The following is a 16,653-nucleotide window of genomic DNA, read 5'->3' on the forward strand; positions in this document are numbered from 1 at the left end:
AGAGCCCAATGCAGGACTCGATCCCAGGACCCCAGGATCATGACCTGAGCTGAAGGCAGAGGCTTAACCCACTGAGCCACCCAGGCACCCCCCAGCCATCCATTCTTACATTTATACAACCAATGACCCATCCACCCATCCATTTATCCAGTCATCTACCCATCCATCCATCCATCCATCATCCATCCACCCACCCACCCATCTTTCCATCCATCTTTCCATCCATCCTTCCATTCACCCATCCATCCATTTATCCACCCAGTCATTCATCCATCCATCCATCCAACCTTCCTATACTTTTCCATCATCCACTCTCCCACCCTCCTTTCTTCCTTTTCACCCATCTGCTCATTCTCCCATCCATGTACCTTCCTCCTCCATACGTTTATCCTTTTATGAAACATATTCAGCAGCCATATCTTGACACTCATCATGCTGCTCGGAGGATCCTGATGAACAAGACACACTGAGGTCCTTGAGCTTGTGGACCCTCCAATCAAGTGGAAGGAGAAGCCATCAAGTGAGACGACAACTTGGGGCTGTGCTCCGCATCCTGGAGAAAAGGCGCGGTGCTGTGATGGAGGCCAAGGGGAGGGGAGGCGCCTTGGCAGAGAGCTTAGATAGAGCGACGGTGGAGGAGGCAGGCACAGCCGCCCCCGGGGGAGCATGAGGCCTGGGCAATGGTCATGACTGGAGGAAGGGAGGGCCTATGGGGAGATTTTGGTGCCCATTCTTTGTCCTCTACACCTTGCCTCTACCTCCAAGTGAAACTCTGGCCCAGAGTTGATCAGATGTTTGTGGTGCAGGGGCTGGTGGTGGGTTTTTTGTTTTGCTTTGTTTTTGTTGTTGTTGTTGTTGTTGTTGTTTAGTAATTTTTACTACAGGGCACCTGGGTGGCTCAGTCAGTTGGGCATCTGCCTTCAGCTCAGGTCATGGTCCCGGAGTCTAGGGATCGAACCCCACATTGGGGTCCCTGCTGAGCAGGGCCTCTGTTTTGCCCTCTCCCTCTGCTCCTTCTTTCTCTCTCTCTCTCAAATAAATAAATAAATAAAATCTTTTAAAAAATAAAGGGGCGCCTGGGTGGCTCAATGGGTTAGAGCCTCTGTCTTCAGCTCAGGTCGTGATCCCAGGGTCCTGGAATTGAGCCCTGCCTCGGGCTCTCTGCTCACCAGGGAGCCTGCTTCCCCCTCTCCCTCTGTCTGCCTCTCTGCCTACTTGTGATCTCTGTCAAATAAATAAATAAAATCTTTTTTTAAAATGAATTAATTAAAAAATAATTTTTACTACAGGATACCTTCAGTAAATGCAGGTATGTAGTGCGTCTCCAAGAGGGGTCCCGGGAGGCAGCTGGGAAGGACTAACCCATTTCCCTTGACTTACGAAGTATTTTTCTTGTGATCAAAGCTTGTTTCTAAGACTAGTAAAAGTAGAATCCCTCCCAGATGAGACCCCAGAAACAATAGCCAATGTTCACAGAGACTCCCTTACTGAGATTAAAAAACAAAACTCCACCGAGCAAATTTTAAAGATCTTGTTGGCTCTTGTCAGTGATTCATGAATCTGGCAACAACCAATGGAGCCAAGGGAGAGGCGCTCCAGGGAGCGGCGGAAGTGAAAGACTTCTGTGGGCAGAAGAGGGCAGTAAGTTGTAGGAGGCCAAAAACAGGTTGCCGGTTGCAAGATCGCCTTCCCTCAGGGGTCTGTAGGGCAGAGTACTTGACTAGCGCCGATCAGGGCGATTCCGGCACAGCTCGGTTCCGAGTCCGCGTCTGGGCGAGCTGAAACTGCACGCCTGGGTTAGGGAACGTGGAGCTTAGCATAAGCAACTACATTTGGGACCGTTGTTGTCTTATTTTTCACGCTGTGCTGGAAGTTGACAGAATTTTACTGCTTTTGATGGGAGACACTACAAATACAAATGTTGATGGCTGTTGATGGAAGATGTAGGAGACAGTATTTTTTCAGAGCCGGCGTGCAGTTGGAATGATTCTGTGGGAGGCGTTGGCTGTCCTGCCTTTCAACGCGGCTCAAACAGCCTGTTGGCTCTTCTACCGACACTAAAGTGTCCGGAAATTGGTTTCTGACTTACCCTTTATGCTGTTACAACTGTGGGATCAAAGGATTGTCGCCACTTGTTGCTGCGCAGTATTTTTCAATTCTCTCTCAAAATCTCCCCAGTGGCTCTCTCAAACAAATAACGTTGGGAAAATCCTCAGTTTGGTTGAAGTGCTGAAATTACATTTTCATTCTGAAAAAAAGCTGCCCAAATTCTTGATTTTTAAAGTAAGCCATGCGGACGCTGGCTGGCTCAGTTGGTAGAGCATGTGACTTTTTTTTTTTTTTAAGATTTTATTTATTTATTTGACAGAGAGACAGTGAGAGAGGGAATACAAGCAGGAAGTGTGGGAGAGGGAGAAGCAGGCTTCCCGCTAAGCAGGGAGCCCAATGCAGGGCTCTATCCCAGGACCCCGGGGAGCACAACCTGAGCTGAAGGCAGATGCTTAACGACTGAGCCATCCAGGCACCCCAAGCATGTGACTTTTGATCTCAGGGTTGTGAGTTCAAGCCCCATGCTGGGTGTAGAGATTACTTAAAATCTTTTTTTAAAAATAAAAATAGGGGCACCTGGGTGGCTCAGTAGGTTAAAGCCTCTGCCTTCTGCTCAGGTCATGGTCTCAGGGTCCTGGGATCGAGCCCCACATTAGGCTCTCTGCTCGGTGGGGAGCCTGCTTCCCCCAACCCCTGCCTGCCTCTCTGCCTACTTGTGATCTCTCTCTCTGTCAAATAAATAAATAAAAATATTAAAAAATAATAATAAATAAAAATAAAAAGCTAATGTACTGTATGTTAATTAATTGAACATAATAAAAAATAAAAATAGGGGCGCCTGGGTGGCTCAGTCATTAAGGGTCTGCCTTCAGCTCAGGTCATGATCCCAGGGTCCTCAGATCAAGCCCCACATCAGGTTCTCTGCTTGGCGGGTGGCCTGCTTCTCCCTCTCACTCTGCTGCTCCCCTGCTTGTGTTCCCTCTCTCACTGTGTCTCTCTCTGTCAAATAAATAAATATTTTTAAATTAAAAAATTTAAAAAATAAAGCTTTAAAAAACAAAATAATCCATGTTGGGAAGCCTATTTAATTTTTATTTTTCCTTATGATTTCCAATATCTGTTTAGCAACAAAATTATACAAATTGAAAGAACAGAAAACAGTGTTAAGTGCTCTGTATTTACACTAACTTCTTGGGACGCCCAAGTGGGGCAGTCAACTAAGAGTCCAACTCTTGGGTTCAGTTCAGGTCGTGATCTCACAGTGGTGAGATTAGTCCCACCATGGGCTCTGCACTCAGTGTGGAGTCTGCTTGAGATTCTCTCTTTCCCTCTCTCTCTCTCAAATAAGTAAATAAATCTTTAAAAAAAAATAACTTCTTGAATGTGTTTAAAAAATTGATGAAAAATTTATCTCTTTACATGTCAAGGCTATTCTTTTTTTTTTTTAAAGATTTTATTTATTTGAGAGAGAGTGAGAGAGGTCAAGTGAGCACAGAGGGAGAGGAAGAAGCTGACTCCTTGCTGAGCAGAGAGCTGGGAAGAGGGGCTCCAACCCAGGACCCTGGGATCATGACCTGAGCAGAAGGCAGACTTTTAATAGACTGAGCCACCCAGGTGCTCAAGGCTATTCTTTTTTTTTTTTAAGATTTTATTTATTTATTTGACAGACAGAGATCACAAGTAGGCAGAGAGGCAGGCAGACAGGGAGAGAGGAGGAAGCAGGCTCGCTGCCAAGCAGAGAGCCCGACGGGGCGCTCAATCCCAGGACCCTGGGATCATGACCTGAGCGGAAGGCAGAGGCCTTAACCCACTGGGCCACCCAGGCGCCCCTGTCAAGGCTATTCTTTTTTTTTTTTTTTTTAAGATTTTATTTATTCATTCGACAGAGAGAGATCACAAGTAGGCAGAGAGGCAGACAGAGAGAGAGAGGAGGAAGCAGGCTCCCCACCAAGGAGAGAGCCCGACGCGGGGCTCGATCCCAGGACCCTGGGATCATGACCTGAGCGGAAGGCAGAGGCTTTAACCCACTGGGCCACCCAGGCGCCCCCGTCAAGGCTATTGTTAAAGGAGATGTTGCTCAGAACACAAAGAGAATTTCTGATTTGAAGTGGATAGTTACTGCAGCATTTCCATAATGCCCTTTACAAAATGATTTTAATCCCTAAAGAATTTTATTCTTTTACATGAAGTAAATACCAGCACAGAACAAATGGAATCACCCCGTAAGGTGTTGAAAATGGGAATAAGAAATGAGAACAATGCTCCTATTTTGTGGGTAGACACTATTTTTAAAACTCCTTGAGCCAGAGATGCCGCATAATCCTGAAGAAGGGCAAAGCAAATTGCGCCATGAACGATGGAATTTGACATATCGAAATTTTGTTTAAAGACTTTTATTTTTCAGTAATCTCTGCACCCCGTGTGGGGCTCGAACCCACGAACCTGAATTCAAAAGTCACTCCCTCCACTGGCTGACCTAGCCAGGTGCCCCTTGACACTGTATTGGATCATGATGCTAAGGTTGAGCATGTTTTCTCATTAATGGACACAACAGGATAAAAAAAAGTAAATAGACATTCGTGGGTGATTTCACAAGGGAGAGCTCTGATGCCCTATACGCAGAGTCAACTGCAGACCCTACAAGAAGAGACAGACCTAACCTTGAATGCACTTGACCTTGCAGGGGGATGTGTTCCACTCTCCCAGAGGGCGGGAAGACTGGCTTTCCTTATTCCCACCCCGCCCCCAACAGCTCAGCCAATGAGAAGTCAGTATACTTCCAACTCCCAGTTTACTCCAATGGACTTTTTTTTTTTTTTTAAGATTTTTTATTTATTTATTTGACAGAGAGAGACCACAAGTAGACAGAGAGGCAGGCAGAGAGAGAGAGAGGGAAGCAGGCTCCCTACCGAGCAGAGAGCCCGACGCGGGACTCGATCCCAGGACCCTGAGATTACGACCCGAGCCGAAGGCAGCGGCCCAACCCACTGAGCCACCCAGGCGCCCCTCCAATGGACTTTTAGTTATAACAGCCCTCCCTGCTCCTTTTCTCCATAAATGCGTGCTCCTGCTTTGTTCTTCGACTTCCCTGCAGTTTCGGGAGAAGGTTTTTTGGTTTTTTGGTTGGTTTGGGTTTTTTTGGTTCACAGCACTCTTTTATTCCCCCAGTAAATCCATTTTTGCTGGTAAAGGAGCTGGCAGTTTTTATTTTAAGATCAACACAATATTGCAATGTTAATGGAACATAGACCGAAACTGCAAGGAATTTTACAAGCCAATTCTACAAAAAGAAGACACTGGTGAGAACCAAAACCTCCGGGACATATAAAGGAAGAGGTATATAATTTAGATAACCTGTCGTTTATTTCAGAAAATCCGCGATTTATTTTCTGTGTGGTGAAAATACACAAGTTGGGTTCCCAGGAGGCAAGCTCAGGGTGTTCCTGAGGAAGTGCCCCGGGGTTGGGGCGGTGCTCTGGAGCTAGAACAGCCCTGCAGAGTGGTCCCCGTTCAGAGAGGACCCTTACACCAGGCGGGCTGCCCTGGGAAGGGGCGAGAGCTCCGCCAAGGTGCTCTCTGCCCCTGCCCCCTTGTTGGACCCGTCATACTCATTGCCACCTTGACCGCCCCCACAGCAACCCTATGAGTTCGGTTTCTTGCATCCACTTTACAGAGGGGGCGACTGGGAAGTAAAGTGACTTGCTCGAGCTCGGGCTGAATTTGAGCCCGTTCTGCCCATCACCACCACAGCAGGGGGCTTCCCACTCACTAGTTGGCAACCGTTTCCATGGAAGACTCTTCTCTCAGGAATTGTCCCCCCGATGTGTCACTTGCAGATCTTGATCTCTGAATACTCGGTGGTGTTAGAGCCCTCCGGGTCCTGAGGCTTCCAGGGCCTCAGCCCATGGAAGGTGAGGGAGGCGTAATGGAGCTCGGACTCCTCCTCCAAGGTGGGCGGGGCCACGGCTGGGGGCGGGCAGGCTAGGGGGATGCTTCCCGGATACTCTGGCTGGTAACCCTGAATGGAGAGGAAAGAAGGGGGTCCAGTTAGGATAATGGGAGCTGGCAGACGGTAAGGAGGATCCACAAGCAAACCTGGAAACTGAGCACTTAGTCTTTCATCCATTCGTTCCACAAACATTGGCTGCGCCCACATTCATTCATTCATTCATTCAATAAATATTTGAGAATAATAATGCCTGGCCCTTGGTAATCAGTTACCAAGCTCCCAGATCCCTCATTCCTTAATGGCTTAATTCCTTAGGCCATTAAGGAGACACGGTTATCGCCATTTATCAGGTGGAGAAAGTGAGGCTAAGTAAATATCCCCCAAATCACACGCTGAGTTGTTGGTGGGGCCAAGACTAACACCCAGGTCTCTCTGGCCCCAGTGTCTGCCCCTGCCAGGCCCTGGCTCTTCGGTGGGGAAACAGGGCAGACATGGTCCATTACACCAGCTAGCTCACAGTGGGGATAGCTGACATTTTAGTAGTAGTCAATTAGACTACCATCTAATAGTAAATTGTGATAGGATGCTCAGGATTAGGGTGGGTGGTGTGAGAAGACAGGGATTTGCTCAGAGCTAAACTGCCTTCAGGGACCATCCAGTATTTCAGAAGTTCAGGCAAACAATTACAAAATTATACCATGAACCCTAAAAGCAAAGGACGTTGTGTGGTAAAAGGCCCAGTGTACCTGAAGAAAGGGTTGACCCTTTGCCCCAGCCCCTGGGAGGGAAGCTCTAAGCCAGTGGAAGGTCCTGCCTGATGGGAACATCTCCGTTCACCTGGGACCTCGGGCCACACAGTATTAGCTTGACCTCTAGAGGGGCTGGAGACCACGTAACCAAGGTCAGTCATACAGGTGCTCCATACTCACATGACTGACCCCCAGTAGAAACTCAGGACACAAGGCAAGGGTGAGCTTCCCTGGTGGCAGTACCACCCCCCTGTCCACACCCACCCCCCTGCCCACACACACACCCCTGCCTCTCATCACACACCAGTGCTGGGAAAAATCAGCACTGTCTATGGGACTCTGAAGGGAGAGACACCTGGAAGGTTCTTTTACGTGGCAGAGTCCAGGGGCCCTCCCCTCGGCTGCTGTGATCTGTCTCTCCTCCCTGAAATAAACTAGCCACGAGTATAACAGGTCCTCGTGAGTTCTGGGAGGACTTCTGGTGAGCTGTTGAAGCTGAGAGTGGTTGGGGACCCCTGAATTTTGTAGTTATTTTGGGGAGACCCCCTGGCATCCTGTGTTGGGGAGGAGAGAGAGGAAGGAGGGGAAGACAGGCCTGGGGTCCAGGGAGAGATGAGGAGGTAGGGATAGGGAGGGTCCAAGTGAACACAGGAAGACAGACAGATGCTGGTGATCTTTGGCTCTGCAAGGTGAGTCAGAGAGCAGAGGGGAGAGTGACTCCCAGGTCGCTGGCCTGGGAGATTGAGTCCACGGGGACCGGGGAACAACAGCCTGTTTGGGGCATGATGACCATCTGAGTCGTCTAGAGGGTTGTGGCCGTGACCATCCTGGGGTGGTGGCCAAATGGCATCCTGACGGACGAAGGTTCATCACTCACCCAGGAGAGAGAACCCAGCGTGCGGGTGGCATCCGTCCCACCAGCTGCAGGCCAGGGAGCCTGTTTCCTGCAGATCTTCACCCTGAGGGGGAGGCCAGGACCCGTCAGCAGCCCCGCTGACTCACTGCCATGCCCACTGAAGAGGCTGACAGGAGGGGACGTACAGAGTCTGTCCACCCGTGAGAATGGGCCTGGCCGGGATCCCCAGTTCTCACAGCCTCGGCACCATCTGGGCTCCTCGAGCTGGGGCTGCCTGGGACCCCAGGACTCAGACCCATTCCGTCCCACGCCCTCGCTTTTTCGTCCAGAGGCGACACTCACATGAAGAAGATGAGGCAGGGACAGAGACTGAGCAGGCCAGCAACACCGGCACCCGCGACGGCCCCCAGAACGAATCCTCCCTCGAGCTCAGGCTTCCCTGCAGGTGAGTGGGGCTGCCGGTGAGTCCCCTCCAAGCCCCAGGACTCTGGTGCCCCCTCCTCGGGCTCTCACCTTTTTTGGCCCCCAACTAGCGGAACACCAGGACTCTGCCCCCCACCCTTCCTCTCTCTCACCCCCTCCCCTTTGGCTCCCAGCCCCACCCCGAGACCGTCTTTTCTAGGATCCAGACTCCCTCCTCCTACACCTCTGCCCCCGACAGCTCCCCGACCTGGGAGCAGCAGGACAGCGGCGCTCTGTTTCCCATGTGCATTCCGGGCCTCGCAGCTGAGTCTGAGGCTGGAGCCCAGCGGCCCACTGAGGCTCAGGGAGCTGTTGGCCCAGGGCCCAGCAGAGCTGGAGGTGACGGTCCAGGAGGCGTTGCTGTGGTTCCCCTCCAGCAGCTCCTCCCCCAGCCGCCAGCGCAGGGTGGGCGCCGGCTGGGCTCGGGAGGAGCAGTTACAGCGCAGCCCCTCGCCCTCCCAGGAGCAGGAGGGGCTGAGCAGCCGCGGGGGGTCTGCGGGAGAAAGAGGAAGGGTCAGGGGTGCCGCTGCTCCCCAGGCCCCGGGCAGCCTGCCCCCAGGGGTCCCCACACTCACAGACCACAGACAGATGCAGGGAGACCTGCCGGGAGCCCAGCGGGTTCTGAGCTTGGCAGGTGAATTTGCTTTCGTTGCCCAGCTCCACTCGGGGCAGCTCCAGGAGCCCCTGCTCCCAGCGCCAGGAGGGACCCAGAGTCCGGCTCCCCTGGACCCAGCTCAGAGTGGCGGGAGGGTTGCTGTCAGCAGCACAGACCAGGAGCAGAGTCTCCCCTTCCAGGACTGGAAGAGCTGAGCCGTTCCCTGGGTACTTCAGTTCTGGGGGGGGCAGAGAGAGAGAGCACAGGCGCACTCAGTGCAGGCCAGAGGCTTCAAAGCCCTGGTCCTTTTCTCCTCCTCCATTTCTCCTAAGTTGGGAAGGGATCTTTACACGTAGTCCCGCAAGCAGCGTTATGGTGATATGATTCACGTACTAGACAATTCCATTCACACACCACTTACAGAGAGTCGTGGGGTAACCCTCACCACAATCAATTTTAGAATGTTTTCATCACCCTCCAAAACTCCCCCCTGCACCCCCCCAGCTGCCTCCCCCCTTACTAACCTCCCCAACCCCCAGCCCCTGACAACCCCTAACCTAACTTTCTGTCCCTGTGGATCTGTCTCTTCTGAGCATGGCCTAAGTAGAATCACACGCCACATGGGCTCCTGTGTCTGGCTTGTTTCTCAGGGCGTGACATTTCCAAGGTTCTCCCGCCTTGTGGCGCCTGCCTGGGCCTCGCTCCTGTTCATGCAGAATCAAGTTCATCGCATGGACAGACCGCCTTGTGCTTATCCGTCCATTGATGGACACTGACCTCTTTGAGGTGAGTGCTCTTTTTTTTTTTTTTTTTAAAGATTTTGTTTATTTGTTGACAGAGAGCACAGGAGAAGGGGAAGCAGACTCTCTGCTGAGCAGGGAGCCCAATGCGGGGCTCGATCCCAGGACCCCCTGGATCATGACCCAAGCCAAAGGCAGACGCTTAACCGACTGAGCCACCCAGGCGCCCCGAGGCAAGCGCCCTTAACTACATTTCCCCCTCTCTATCCCGAACCGCTGAACACCCCTCGCTCACAAGTATCCAAAATTCAAGTGCCAGACCCCTCAAGGCTCTTCAGGATGTGACCTCTACCTCTTTGCCTCCTTCCCCCACCTTCCCCCTTGTCTCAGGAGTAGGGCAACCACACTGTGCGTTCTAAAATTCACAAAGGAGGAAGGGGAGTTCAGAACAAAGTCTCCCTTCCGTGCGGACTCCCCAGGCCACAAATCCCGCTCCTCAAAGGCAACGATGATTGATGATTGCCAGTTTCTCATATGGCCTTCCAGAGCTATTCAAGGCAGCCTTATCTAGGAGCATTGAAAATATACTTCCCCGAGGCCCCACGGTTTGGCTCCTGGGCATAAAATGTATAGTCCTGTCCCTCAGAGCACGGGCACCCTCCAGGAGCTGGATAGAAATGCAGAACCAGAGGTCGCTCAGGCCTCCTGAGTCACATCTGCATTGTCACAAAATGGTTGAGAAATCAGGTGCTCGACAGCTTGTGGGGTACAGCCGAGAGAAACGCTCCTCTGTTCACAAGGGGAATGTCCGAAGCAGCATTATCATGGAAACTAAAATCTGTGGACAGCTCCATCGCCCATCAAGAGTGGAATGTGAGGGGCACCTGAGTGGCTCAGTGGGTTAAAGCCTCTGCCTTCAGCTCAGGTCATGATCCGGGGGTCCTGGAATCGAACCCTGCATCGGGCTCCCTGTTCCGCGGGAGCCTGCTTCCCCCTCTCTCTTTGCCTGCCTACTTGTAATATCTCTCCCTCTCTCTGTCGAATAAATAAAAATCTTAAAAGAAAAAAAGAAACAATGGAATGTGAAACTAACATAATACCTACAAACAGAGGCAAAAATTAGAGCCACAAGCAACACGGAGGAATGTCAAGAACACAGGGTGACATCCCATCAGAATAGTCAAGGGGACTATGACCCCCGCAAATCCACTCCCAGGAGTAGATCCCAAAGACGTGGAAGCGAGGAGTCAAGCAGATCATTGTACAGAAATTTTTGGAGCTGCCCTGTTGACAGGAGCCCCGAAGAGGAAACAACCCAAATGTCCATCCACGGACAGCCGGACGGCCGGACGGTGGTCTCTCCATACAACGGAATAATACTCAACCTAACGAGGAGTGAACCCCTGACCCGCGCTACAACAGGGATGAACCTTGATCATGTCATCCTAAGTGGAAGAAGCCAGACACGTGTTTAGGAAAATTACAAGAAAACAGAAGGTACACGGACGTGTTAATTAACTGGATCGTGTGCCTCCTTTGGCGGTGTAAACGTATATCGAATCTCCATCTATGAAATCTCAGCTTGTACGATTTAAATAGATGCAAGTTATTCATCAATTATACCTTCATCAAAAATAAAGTAAAATATAGAGAAAGGATGGTGACACAGTGTCCAGTGTAATGGCTCTCTCTGAGGCCAGATAGAAGGGGCCTCAGAGAGAGGGGTTTCCAAAGGTGGGGTTGCTGTTCTTTTTTTCTTAGGCTCTGCACCCAGTGCGGGGCTCATACTCATGACCCTAAGATCAAGAGTTGCAGGCACCACGGACCGAGCCAGCCAGGCGCCCCTCGTGCCTTAACTGGGGTGGTGAGTACCAAGGTGTTCATTGGATGGTGATTCTTTGTAACTTGCCTGTATTTGACAAAAAGGCTTTGCATATAATGAATAGTAAGCGAAGATCATGGATGGGGGGCCTCCCAGCTCTGCTCTCCCTGTTTGTCGACCTGGCCCTCCCGGCTTGGCTTCGAGCTCCAGGCTCTGCTCTGCTGGGGGGATGTGCTCCCATCCAGCCTTAGGGAGGGGGCCCTCCCGACTCACCTGTGCAGTTTCTTCGGGAGATGCTGATGCTCAGGTTCTGTGGGGCATCTGGGACAGAGAGACACAATGACGAATGGGGTCGGAACTGGCCCTTCCCCTGCCATCCATCCCCAGGAGACACAGGAATGGGAACTGACACAGACAAGCCCAGTGTCCTCCCTGCAGCCCCTCTGCGCCTCCCCGACCCACCCGCAGGTACCCAAGTCCAGGCCCTGCACGCACAGAAGACGTTGAGCGTAATGGTGCTTTGGGTGCTCACGCCAGCCCTGGGGAAGGTCACCCAACAGGTGAGGTTGGTGCCATGGTCCTGTGGGTGGGGGGTGAGCAGGATCTCCGAGGAGTTAGAGGCCTCCAAGTCCAGTCCCGGGGCTCTGAGGGCAGCCCCCGTCCAGGAGATGGTGAAGGGCGTCGCCCCATCACAGGCCCCAGGCACAGAGCATGTCAGGTGGCTGGGGCGGCCGGACTCCAGGGGCTCCTTGACCCGGATATCCGGGGTCTGTGTCAGTGCTAGAGAGGAGAGAAAGAGAGTCCGGACCCCAGAGGGGACCCCCATGTATTACTCTGAAACAGGTCAGGTTCACCCCAACCCTGACCTGACCGTGCTACCTTCTCCCCATTAAGAATGAGCAGCTGGGGCTCCGCTGCTGCCCTTGAGGACATGCCCCCTGCCCCGTGATTGGCTCTTGGGGACCTTCCCTACCTGTCACACGCACAGTGAGCCTGTTACTTCTGTAACGGTGTCTCATGAGACCTCTGTACAGGTGAAAGTAATAGTTTCCACTGTGTCGCCTCTGCGCGTCCGTGATGCTCAGGGAGCAGTCGCCCGCCCCAGGGTCTCCGGAAAGGTGGAGACCTTTCCTCTTCGTCCCTCTGACTGGGCTCTTTGTGGCCATGGGAACTGCCGCTCTAGGATTATCCTTTAACCGGTACCAGGAGCCGTAAACATGTGTAGTGTTGTTCGTGCCAAGCCCGGGGTAGGAGAAGGAGCAGGGCACGTGGACGCACAGACCATTCTGCACTGTCACCGTGCCCTGTACCCGGAGCTCGTACCCCGGATCCCCCTGCAGGGAACCTGCGGGGACACCAAGGCTCAGCAGCCGTGTCAGGACCAGCACGGCCCCCCACTCCTGGGGACCCCCTGGCCCTCAGCCCACTCACCGGCCCACAGCAGGGGCAGCAGCAACAGCATCTCCATGGTCCCAGGGGCTGTCCTCAGTCCGTCTGGCTTCTGGACGTGCCTGTCTGTCCCAGAAGGAAGCTCCGACAGGAAGCTTCTTGGGGGAAGAAGAGGGTAGTGACCGTCCACGGAAGAGGAACCTCAGGAAGGGAACTGTGAAGTCCTGACAAATCCCTTCTTCCAACTTCTCCTTTCCCAGATGAACAAGTAGAGGCAGAAAGGACCCAGGGCTTGCCTACACAGGGAAGGAGCCCGGCATGGGGCTCGGGGGAGGGCGGCCCTGGCAGTGGGGTTTTCAGGGGGAATGGGTGAGGAAGGGCTCCAGGTGAGGAGCTGGGGGCAGGAATCATTCATTCATTCATTCATTCATTCACCAGGCCCCATCTACTCCCTGCAGGGGCTGGGGACAAAGGGGAGAACAGGACCCACCTGACTTCTGCCCGCAGGTACCACGCCTCATGCCCCCCAACACCCAATGCCCTCTGGCTCCCCAAGAGCACTCAGTTTCCCCACAAGCCTTGGGGCCGTGTCTGCAGCCCACCCACACTCCCAGCTCCACAGTGAGAAGCCAGTGGGGACCCACGGTCACTGCACTCAGCAGGGCCTCACACTTGGGGTCGCCACCTTGAAAGCCTTAATAATTTTATTTCTTTTTTAAGGATCTTTTTTTTTTTTTTTTAAGGACCCGGGGCTCGAACTTACAACCCTGTGATCGAGACCTGAGCTGAGATCAAGAATTGGACACTTGACTGACTGAGCCACCCAAGCGCCGCTAGATTTGAATTTGTGTTTTGTAAGTGAAGTCTCATGGGATGAGGAGCTCCAGAGGGGGAAACTGGAACCTTGGATCACATGCTTCTCCCACCCTCCCCCTCCCCCACCCCTCACCCCCAGGGCAGGTTCTCAGCCCCACTCCCACCCTCAAGCCCCACCTGGGCACAGAGAGGGTCTGAGCTTTGCTGAGAGGTGGGAGCCCCACACCTCTACACTGCCCACCAGTGGTCTACACTGCCCACCCCCCGCCCCCAGTCAAGCCTGAGGGTTACACCTTTCCTGCTCCCAGAGGCTGCTCCGAGGACACACAGCCCTGAGAACACCTGTACCGTGCAGTGACTGAACCCAGTTAAGGCCTCCCCGTATACAAACTTCAAGATTTGGAAGGACAGGTGCACAGCCTACTGGTCTTGCCGCAGCCCAAGACAAGCTCCAACGGAAGTTCCCTTTGCTTATTAAAACTGCCACCTACAGGGGCGCCTGGGTGGCTCAGTTGGTTAAGCGTAGGCTCAGGTCATGATCCCAGAGTCCTAGGATCGAGCCCCAGGTCAGACTTCCTGCTCAGGAGGGAGTCTGCGTCTCCCTCTCCCACTCACTCTGCTTGTATTCCCTTTCTCGCTGTGTCTCTGTCAAATACATAAATATAATCCTTTTAAAAAACTTACAGATGGTAAATTTTAGGGGTGCCTGGATGGCTCAGTCCGTTAAGCATCTGCCTTTGGTTCAGGTCATGATCTCAGGGTCCTGAGATTGAGCCCCTGGTCAGGGCTCCCTGCTCAGGGAGCCTGTTTCTCCCTCTCCCTCTGTCCCTCTCCCTCTGTCTGTCTCCTGGCTCGTTCTCTCTCTCTCAAACAAAATCTTTAAAAATAAAATGGTTAATTTGTTTTAAAAGATTTTATTTATTTATTTGACAGACGAGATCACAAGTAGGCAGAGAGGTAGGCAGAGAGAGAGAGGAAGAAGCAGGCTCCCCGCGGAGCAGAGAGCCCGATGTGGGGCTCGATACCAGGACCCTGGAATCATGACCTGAGCCGAAGGCAGAGGCTTTAACCCACTGAGCCACCCAGGCGCCCCAGTGGTTAATTTTATCTTATGTGTTTTTTACTACCTTTTATCTTACTTTTTTTTTTTTTTTTTAAGTGTAAAGACAAAACCAAACCAAGCCACAGGTCAAGAGAGACAATCCCTGGAAGAAACGAAAAAGCTTTTTCCTGGTTTTTGTCACAGGGGCCCTACACTTTCATTCTCCCCGGGGCCCCACAAATTACCTAGCTGGCTCTGGTGAGAAGCTTCCAGGCTCAGACCTGCCCGGAGTGGGGTGGGGAGCTTGGTCACCACTGCCCAGGGGCGGGGTCCATAAGCATCTCTTGAAGAGCCAGGACAACATAGGAATCAAGGAGGCCTATCCAGGGCCCCTCTGCTTCTGTGCAACCCCAGCTTCCTAGCTATGCGTGCAGCGAAGAATCAGCCTGAAGCAAAGACCAGAGCTGAAGATGGAGGTGGGCTCCATCTTCCACAAAGTCTGGGCTCTTGCGGGGAGCGGGGGCAGGGGGAGCCCCTGAGCCCTTGGAAAGTCCTGCCTGGCAAGAGTGCTCTGGTTTACCTGGGGGCCTTGGGCCACAGCAGGTAGGCACTGGATCAGTCTGATCCCTGGAGGGATTAGAATGGGAACAACTTAAGTCAGCCATGCGGGGGAAGTTCCACGTCTGTGCGACTGTCCCTATAGCAGTTTCCTGGGGGCTGCCCTAGCAAAGCAGCACAGGCTAGGCGGCCTCAAACAACAGGAATTGTTCTTCAGGTCCTTCTAGTGAATCTTCGAACCTCAGGGTGGTCTACTCCCCCCACGCCACTCCCTAGAACAGACTGTCCACCCCTTCTGGGGTCGGGTCGGGAAGCCCGCGGGAGGCAGCGCCCGGCATTCTCGTTCCGCGGGTCCGCAGACGGCGGCTCGGCGCGCCCCCTGGTGGCCCCGCTGCGCTCTGCTCGCAGCGAGCCCCGGCGCCCCGCTCGCCCCCGCCGGGAAGTTGGTGGGTGACCAGGCAGATTGCTGAGTTCACAAATGGGACAAGCCCTAATCCGAAACACATAGAGAAAGCTTCAGTTCCTTTGCATCTGGAACCGGTTCCTCACCTAATTCATCAACCACTTGTCCCTCAAACATGAGGGGACTTGTCACTTTTAACTAAATGGTCCCAGGAGGTACCAGAGAGACACCGGCACAGCATACAACCCATGGCGTGTGGATCCAAGGGTCATTGTGTCCCCTGCCCATCCCCCCGGTTGCCATGGCTACTGTATGGTCCACAACCCGACCTAGGCTCTGTGGATTGGGGACACGGGGACCTCTGTCTCCAGCTCAGTCACTCCGCCTTGTCTTGGTTTGAGTCAGCTTTTTTATTTCTGCAGAATTGCAAGATGGACCCCTCCAACTTCCCTTCTTTCAAATTAAGTAAGCGCTTCCTTGCTTTTCCAGTAGATGACCAGAAAGAGCAAAGGGAGGGGGTGAGCCACCGGTGGGATGCCGGGGACCCAGGACCACATAGCGCTGACACGTTGTGGGCGCCGAGGACCGAGGATTCACCCAATGCCAGGCAGTGTCCTCGGGAAGAAAGAAGCCCTAATTCGTTCTCTTCTTCGGGAGACATCATTGCCTCTGGGTCTCCTTGGCCTGACAACTGGGTCTGGTTGCCTAGATACAGAGGAGGCCACCCTTCCTGAAATAGGAGGGTGGAGAGCCTCCGGGGACTCAAAAGTCTGTGTCTGTAAGTGTGTTTTGTATTCGTGTGTCCATAGAGGGTGAGGATGCCTATGTGTGTAATTGTCACACATGCACACTATTTGATATTGGGCTTTTTTTAAAAAAGATTATTTATTTATTTATTTATTTGAGAGAGAGCGAAAGAGCAGGGAGGAGGGGCAGAGGGAGAGGGAGAAGCAGACTCCCTGCTGAGCGGGAGCCTGACAAGGGGGTCGATCTCAGGACTCTGGGATCATGACCTGAGTCAAAGGCAGATGCTCAATGACTAAGCCACCCAGGCGTCCCATGCTGGGGTATTTGAAACCAACCTCAGAAGCTAATATTGAGAGAGACCATGTATATCTTGGGAACCATATTAGGGATTTGGGTCATTAATTCCGGGGCAAAGGGAGCCTCATTAAAGTGTCTAAAAGCAGGAAAAATGTGCTTCTAAAAGTGAAAATATAGAG

The 16,653-nt window shown here is 52.7% G+C and overlaps 1 protein-coding gene across 1 annotated transcript; it reads right to left on the reverse strand.

Annotated features, from left to right (window-relative positions):
• Window positions 1–5,875: 5,875 nt before the first annotated feature.
• Window positions 5,876–12,690, reverse strand: LOC111160830 (sialic acid-binding Ig-like lectin 5). The gene is made up of 9 exons (XM_022524188.1): window positions 12,654–12,690; window positions 12,196–12,567; window positions 11,718–12,002; window positions 11,496–11,543; window positions 8,641–8,898; window positions 8,274–8,558; window positions 7,946–8,042; window positions 7,625–7,706; window positions 5,876–6,067 (listed from the first exon to the last, which is right to left on the reverse strand). Exons 1-9 carry the CDS (start codon window positions 12,688–12,690, stop codon window positions 5,876–5,878), a joined length of 1,656 nt encoding a protein of 551 aa, XP_022379896.1.
• Window positions 12,691–16,653: the final 3,963 nt, after the last annotated feature.

Source organism: Enhydra lutris, unplaced genomic scaffold (genome assembly GCF_002288905.1).
Source record: "Enhydra lutris kenyoni isolate GAN:26980312 unplaced genomic scaffold, ASM228890v2 scaffoldscaffold77, whole genome shotgun sequence".
Lineage (NCBI taxonomy): Eukaryota > Metazoa > Chordata > Mammalia > Carnivora > Mustelidae > Enhydra > Enhydra lutris.